The 8,280-nt window shown below is 36.3% G+C and overlaps 1 protein-coding gene across 2 annotated transcripts in view; it reads left to right on the top strand.

The window, feature by feature from the left end:
* The window catches only part of LOC107724038 (guanine nucleotide-binding protein G(olf) subunit alpha-like), a 117,017-nt gene that overhangs the window by 45,427 nt on the left and 63,310 nt on the right, over positions 1-8,280 (top strand). For both annotated transcript variants that reach the window (XM_016532816.1, XM_016532817.1), the window contains exon 2: positions 3,404-3,534. In XM_016532816.1, the coding sequence (XP_016388302.1) occupies positions 3,404-3,534 (131 nt within the window). The remainder of the gene's footprint in view (positions 1-3,403; positions 3,535-8,280) is intronic.

The following is an 8,280-nucleotide window of genomic DNA, read 5'->3' as shown; positions in this document are numbered from 1 at the left end:
GGTCAGCGTTGCGCATGCGCCGGTGAGTCTCGTGAAAACCAACGTTTGTTTACAGGATCAAAGGAAGCAAAGTTTCCTTACTTTAGCAAAGGAACACCAGTCTCCTCTTGGCTTATATCGAAATCCTCCGACATTCTTCTCCTCGTTTTGTACTTCTAATTAGTGACCGTTGTTTTGCTTTGATCTCTCTGCTGCGTTTCCGCGTGCGTCACTTCTGAGCGGCGCATGCGCAAAGCCGACCTCATACGTCATCCGCCCGGAACTGCTTCCGTTTACAACAGTGAGCGCAAGCTAGATTCAAGTAATTATTGCGTTTTGAATATGGATATTTTTCTTACAAAAATTCATCGATTCGCTACAGGAGGCCTTTGTTCACCCCCCGGAGCCGTGTGAGATGCTTTTTTTAATGGATGGGCGCTTTTTATTTAACTTCTTTTGGACTGATGCATGCAACACCCGCTGAGTGGCATTAAACAGCTTGAAAGATCAAAGACTATTTTTAATATAACTCCGACTGGATTCGTCTGAAAGAAGAAAGTCATATACACCTTGGATGGCTCTGGGGTGAGTAAAACACAGCCTAATTTTCATTTTAGGGTGAACTAACACTTTAAGCATTACAAAACAAGTTAGGCCTAATAATATACCATCAATGAAACCACAAAGCTGGTACAGAGATATTAATAACAATAACACTCACAATGATACAATATCATTGTGAGTGTTATTGTTATTAATATTATTTTCTAAAATAAGGTACATGTAATATAAAAGTACATATGATGAAGATATTTCTGCGACAGCTCCAGCTCTCTGATGTGCAGTGTATATGTCACTCCTTTCTTATATAGTTCAGTCAGCTGCTATATACTGTATAGTGATTAGTGAATGAGTGAACAAGTGAGTGATTACGGATGCAGCTTTGGTTCTTGCAAGACTAGCATTTTCTCACCGGAGAATACGCCTATGTACTATGTCATCCACTGGAATGCAACTATAACACGCATATGACAGTTAGCTAGAGATTATGGTTTATAAAAGTTTATAAAGTTTTCAATTTGGATATTTTTCTTACAAAAACGCATCGATTCGCTACAGGAGGCCTTTGTTCACCCCCCGGAGCCCACATCGATTCACTTCAGGAAGTCTTTATTAACCCTCCGGGGTCTGGGAGTTTTTTGGGGCCCTGAAGAAGTTTTGACATGCCCTGACATTAGTATTTTTTTTTCAATATCTTAAAAACATATTAATGGCTAAAGTCTGATTACACTGTAATCAGCACGATCTGGGCTAAGATAATATGTGAGCAGTATGTACATTGTTTGTGTTTTTGAGAAAACAATGTTTATGCATGGTTAGTGAAAAACGTCTCGGTTACGTATGGTAACCCTCGTTCCCTGAAGGAGGGAACGGAGACGTCACGTCGGATGACCGACGAATTGGGATCTCGCTTAGAGAGACCAATCTACTTCGAGTGTAAACTAAACGAGCCAATGCAATGTGCATTGGCTCGTTTAGTTTACACTCGAAGTAGATTGGTCTCTCTAAGCGAGATCCCAATTCGTCGGTCATCCGACGTGACGTCGAGAGTGACCGACTGAAAGGAACCAACATTTTTAAGTCACTAAAATAAGACCATAAAACACATACAGAACATTTGTTCACAAGACTTTTGGGAACTGGGTGTGGTAGACTAGAGTTCTTGCTACAAAATGATGTGAAAATCATCCTGCTATCCAACTTGGTGGGTTTTTGTTAAATGTGAGCCAAAATCATCACAATTAAAATAATTGAATTTATTTAATACACGAGTTTCACAATTTGAGTTGAATTACTGAAATAAATGAATTTTTCCACAACATTCTAATTTATTGAGATGCACCTGTATATCGATTTAACTTTTGTGAGACATGATTTGTGTTAGAAAGGCCATATACGAGGGAGTGACAATGGCCATGAATTTAGTGATTCACACCTGAGAGACAAAAGGCCCCTAATGGACCATCAGTCAGTAATGTGTCTGTGAGGCAGGTAACAAAGAATGTGAGGAGAGTAAAATAATGGGGGTTTGATTATTTTTATTTTATTAACAACACAGTATAATAAAAACCATACAAAGTGAAGGTCAAGGACACGTGATTGAACATACTGATCTAAACACGTAGACTTGAACGTAGACTTGAACAGTAACACACCTTTGTGCCAAACATTCTTATACTCTACCATTCATAGAGTGTAATTCATACAGTGCAAACACTCATACCACTTTTATATCTTGTGGTTTTATATTTTATAGAACATTAAAAAACATCCTGGCGTTGTGAGACATTTAGCTGCAATGAAATGACACATTTCAAAATGTTTCACTTGATTTCATACATGTAGTCAGGAATTATAGTCTGGGAAAAGTCTATCTAGTAAAATGTGTACAAGTTACATCAGAATAACAATAACACAACAACAACGCAAGTAATCTTACTCATCAGAATGATCTCCTCCACTGGATCAAGCCGCGCGTCGAATCGTGTTCTTCTTCTGAGGTAAATTCTGGGTTATTCCTCTCAGCGCGTCTTCTTTCAAAAACAAAAAGTAGCCGAGATGAACTTGAAACATCATGCTTTGTTTACGGAGGTGATGTGGGTGTTTACATGTCTGCGCATCTCACGTGGATGTTCATAATTTGAAAAGTGGAGCCGCTCGTGGGCGTGATCACATTACCTATAATGAACTCAGACGGGAAAAACTGTACCTCATGTTGGTTTCATACGGATTACTTTATCAGAAAATATTTGTTTTTGACGTGACTTACTTCATTTAAAAGATATTTCAAGCTTTCTATACATATATTTCTCATGTATGTGAGGTAAGTATTCGCTGAGGTTCAGGTTGTTTTATTTATGTGTCTGTGAAAAAAGATGACAGAGACTGAGACCCGAGAGAGTGCACCCTGTTTTTTTTCTCTTTATTTTACAAAATCACATTGTTTTGTTGTTATTATGATTATTCACATATAAACGTAGACCCTTTGCAGTTTCAAACGATACCTTATTCTTATCTGTATGATTAAAAATGTTTATTTTTAGTTATTTTTGCAGAGGATTAACCCTTCAGAGCCGTGTGCAGGTCTTTTTATGATGGATGCAGTTTATTGGACTTCTATTGGACTATTGAATCTCAACAGCCATTTTTTAATATAACTCTGACTGTATTCGTCTGAAAGAAGAAAGTCACCTAGGATGGCTTGAGGGTCATAATCATGGGGTAATTTTCATTTTTGGGTGAACTATCCCTTTAAAGTGGCATATCAAGAATGGCTCAAAGCTGCAGCTGGACATCTTTAAAAAGAAATGTCAGCAGATATAGAAATATAAAGGCATGTCTCACTTTGTGTGTTTTCATACAGGTTTTTAAGGACCATCTCAGTGATCTTATTCCTGAACAAACAGGACATGCTGGCAGAAAAGATACTGGCAGGAAAATCCAAACTTGAAGATTATTTCCCAGAGTATGCTCGCTACACTCTTCCTCCTGAAGGTAATGTCCTATATATGATCATAATATACTAATAAACAAGGGATTCTTAGTGCATTCCAGTAAATTATTTATGGGATATGTGCATTAAATCAGGAGAGTACGACAAGAGCACAGTTTTTTTTTTTCCCAAATAGTTAGTGGAAATTAAAAGAAAATAGAACACAGTGGACTGAAAATAGTTCTTGCTAGAGATTCTCTTGTGATATCAATGTACACAGTAACATTTCAAAATTTTAAGACTTGTGTAATTTCCCTGACAAATAGAAGTACAGCATGAAGGGGGAAAAAAGAAAAAAAGAATAGATTTTTCCCCCAAACCAGCTTAATGCAAAACCCTCCCCACGGCCAGTTCTAAAGATATCATTGGTTATGTCAATCACAGAGCTGGTTGTTTACACAATTTTGAAACAAACCCCTAACTAGTGATGCATGGATATATCCACGGGTCGGGTAAAATAAACAAAAACAATAAAAATAGCGAAGCACCTAAATGAAGATTCTTGACTGAAGCCGAACAAAATGATACACTGGGCCAAATTACGAACACCTTTTTTTTGCGTTTTTTTACTCCCGTGTATTTTGCCCATTTTTTCACTATTGCATAAATTAAATAGCTAAAATGTGCATTTTTTTTAAATTTTTTTTTTTTACTGTTTTGTCTTGCTTTCAAATAAAAAGTCCATTACAAAAATCATAATTTTAAGTATACTTATTTAACACTGAACATGTTTTAACATTCTAGCAGACATTATACCAACACAGCACAATTTAACTTAAAATTAATAAGTTAGTAAAAAGAAAAAAGGCCATTTTTGAGATCCCCTTCTTGAATCAGGCATGTGATTGGCTAAAGACAAAAAAGGAAAACTGGACACTCTGAACTGCAAATCAGCATATTAGAATGATTTCTGAAAGGTCCAGGGACACTGCAGACTGGAGTAATGATGCTGAAAATTCAGCTTTGACATTACACCAATCAATTATATTTTACTATATTTTCACATACAAAATGTTATTTAAAATTGTAATAATATTGCACAATATTACTGTTTTTGTATTGTTTTTTACTGTACAAATAAATGCAGCCTTGCTGAGTAGAAAATACGTCTTTTAAAACATTAGAAAATATTACAAATCCCAATTTGAACACTATGTCTGAATGTTATAATAAATGTATTAATAGAGCTGTTACAATTATTATTATCATTATTATTGTCTTAGTTTTTTTATTTTATTTTACAGAAGAAACAGTAAAATTACAATACTAACATTTATGAATGTTGATGGAGTTCTTGCTTTTTCTCAGCTTTTATTTTGGTGGAAACCCGCAGGAAGATCTCACTGCTTCTTTTTAACTCAGTAACTCAGCGCAGATTTTCAGAGAAAGGAAAAATTTAAATCGCATCATATGACCCCTTTAAACCCTGGCTAACAAGCAGATAGAAGGAATCAGAATACAAGCAATTGGTGTGTGTATTACAAAACAACATTCTGCAGTTTATTTACTAATTGTTTAAGGAAATTTTGCGATTTCAGCAACAACCACCCCTTCCTCTTCTCATGGAAGACAGGCTATGCAGTACAATCTCTCGTTGTCAGTGCTTTTAATGATTTTTGCATCTTTCTCGGGCAGTTTTAAATGCTTCCACACTGCTGACATGTTTGCTGCATTATAAAGCGTGCACGCCTCTCACTCTATACTGGTTGATATTTGATTGCATCACCAAAAATGTCATTGTTCGGTAGAATTTATTTGGTCTTTTTGCTTATTTGCATTTTCGGCCGAATAATTTCAGTCGTCATACATTTTGTGCATCCCTAAAAAAATAAATTCTAATTAATTGCAGGTGGATGAGATAAATCTGTAACAAATCTCCTGGAATTTTAAACCCAAACTACCTGCCACATAATTAATATAAGGGAGGGAACCACCGGCAAAGTTAGAATTGGATCTGTGTAAATTCAAACAATAAGACAAATAATAGATGCAAAAAAGGAATGTATAATTCCATAAACAAGTCATATACAGTATAGCCCAACGAATCAGAAGTTATTACAAACACTCAATAGTAATTGATAGGGACATTCAAGTAGAAATGTTGTATTAAACTCATTAATTGTCATGTGTAGCTTGAAGCGTTCATTATGTATTTTATCAAATCACATAAGTTTGTAAGAAACTGCCAAAAAGATTCCAAAAAGATTTTTAATTATATAATGTACCACATGCTGATCAGAGGGATGTGTGTGAGATGTAATGCCAGAGTAAAGTAAAGCCACAACTTACACAGTGTTCAGATCATCTTTTTTCCTGACAAAATCAATATAATGCAATATTTCTATCTGCTGAATGTAAGCTTTTCCATATTCCAAGCTGGTCTGCTGCACTGAGGACATCACATGCATGTGCGAGTCATGCAAATTATGAAAATAAATCTAGGAATTATTTGATTGTTGGATTTTAAATCAGCGGGGTTGAGGCATCAAAAGTAACTAAGTAACTAGGCTGTTTTATGGATGGTAACTGTAATATTATTACTGAAATCTTATTAGTAATTAGTTACACTAATAGTTACTGCAAAAAGTAATATTATTACAGTAACTAAGTTACTAGTAACTAGTTACTGCCCAACACTGGACACAAGGTATGCATTCACACATAAACACACAAAAATCAGATGTGAAGAACATCACATATTCAATACACTTGCACATAAGAGAAAAACAAAAATTGTCTTATCTGATTAGTCCACCTACATTGTAAATCCTTGATGTTGCAGATAAATGAAGATAAAAAAATGTTGAAATGCGTTGAGCTGGTGTAGATAAAGTTAGTCCATCACAATCCATCAAATACCCAGGGTACAATCATCCATTAGTCCTAGAACATCGACCAAAGAAGCATCCCAAACAGGATGGGAGTATGAAGTGCTGAGGTTAAACCTCCTTTGGTGAATAACCCTCCTTGGGTATAGATAGCAAAGACTAAAGAGTCCTTATTAACTGAGCAGAAAATCCTTTAGATTCTCAGTAAGAACCATGAGCCATGCTGCTAGCACCAAACAATCTGACGTCTTCTTCTTCTTCTTTCTTTTACTGGCAACCGCACTTAACAGTGCATTACTACCATCATCAGGTAGCTTGGATCAGAAACATTTCCTCTATCTCTTAACATTTTCTAACACCCCCACCCCACCCCATTAATAAGAAAGAAAGAAATTATTTTTTTTTACACTGGCGCAAGAAGTGTTCAATCTGACTTCTTCTATCATTACATCACAGTTATACTAAAGCCCCCAGCACCATACTCCCCCTAGTGACAGGTAGTAACTTTACATATGAAAAAGGAAATACTGTGACAGGCCAAGACTGTTACACACCCCTCCCCTCAGAAAGAGGCTGACTATAACCATAACACGGCTTCAAATTTTGTACATACACAGTTTCCACAACATCAGAGGCATCAAAGTAACTTAGAGAACAATTGACGTACCCAAGTATTTTTACCACCTTGGCAGGACCCTTCCATTTCGCTACCAACTTAGTCATATACACTTTTGTCAGCTCTGGAAAGAGGATGGGTCCGGACTCAAACCACATCTCCCACCTGAAACTGAACTGGTTTACGGCGTTGATCATAATATCTTTTCTGTTTCTCCTTAGCTCGTTCAACATTAGCTCTGACCAAGTTGATAAGTTGTTGTTGTCTGTCGATAAGTGAGTAGGTAAGGTCGTCTGGATCAGGTGGTTTGTGAATGGCTCTTTCTTTCAATTTCCATCCCAATGCAACTTCTGCAGGAGTAAAACCTGTGCTCTCATGCCATGCGGTGTTAAGTGAATAACAGAACTCTTGAATCCACTTGTCCCATAGCTGATGTTGATCACCAACATAAGAAGCAATCACTGTTTTGAGGTGTAGCAAATTAGCTCAAAAGGGAATATTTATGATTAATTATAAATGGTTATAATTAATAATGAATATTTAGATTCAATCTTAGAATTAATTGTAGCAGAATCAATATTACAATTATTTGATCTGTCCGTCCACCGAGCAGACAATATAATCATTTATCAATTCTAGGAAAGATTATTTTCCTGGCCAAGGAAGAATAGTTTTTCCACTTTATGCAGTACTAGCAGTCACTTAGCATGAAGCAAGGATCAACATTCAGTGACTCCGAATTGTGAGCAGCACACAGAGACAATCAATTGTGAATATAAGGGATTTAATACATGAAACTATAGCTAACATACAACTAAATTAAGCAAAACACATATATACAGAATGAAGGAGAGTAACGAAAAGAGAGAGAAGAGCAAAAGAATGGCAGTATTTCACATCAATTAACCACAACCTAATGAGAATCATCAGAGAATCAAAAATCACCTTAAAAAGGGGCTCAAACTTAAACACGCATCTAAATAGTTGTAAACGGTTACTTGCATTGGCTTTGTTGCTGAACAAGAGTCCTGATGCCTTAAGACAAAGGAGGTTCTTGATGAGTTCTTTTAGGAGTGAGCTGGAGGTTTTCCTCTGGTTCTTCTGAAGATAGTAAAGTCCACAGCGAATCAATGGTTTCACAGCGAATTACTTGAAGCTAAAAACTGCCGGAAAATCAAACTCAAGAGGAGAGTTTTGAGGAGTCTTGGAGAGTGTCCGTCTCAAGAAGAAGGGTTTTGAGCCGCGATTAGTCTGAGTTAGGGACTTTTGATAGTTCCTATCCACACCCACCTTTTGGGTGGAAT

Source organism: Sinocyclocheilus rhinocerous, unplaced genomic scaffold, assembly GCF_001515625.1.
Source record: "Sinocyclocheilus rhinocerous isolate Xijiao unplaced genomic scaffold, SAMN03320098_v1.1 scaffold635, whole genome shotgun sequence".
Taxonomy (NCBI): Eukaryota; Metazoa; Chordata; class Actinopteri; order Cypriniformes; family Cyprinidae; genus Sinocyclocheilus; species Sinocyclocheilus rhinocerous.
The sequence above is the reverse complement of the archived record's forward strand: the minus strand, read 5'-3'. Positions and strand labels throughout refer to the sequence as shown.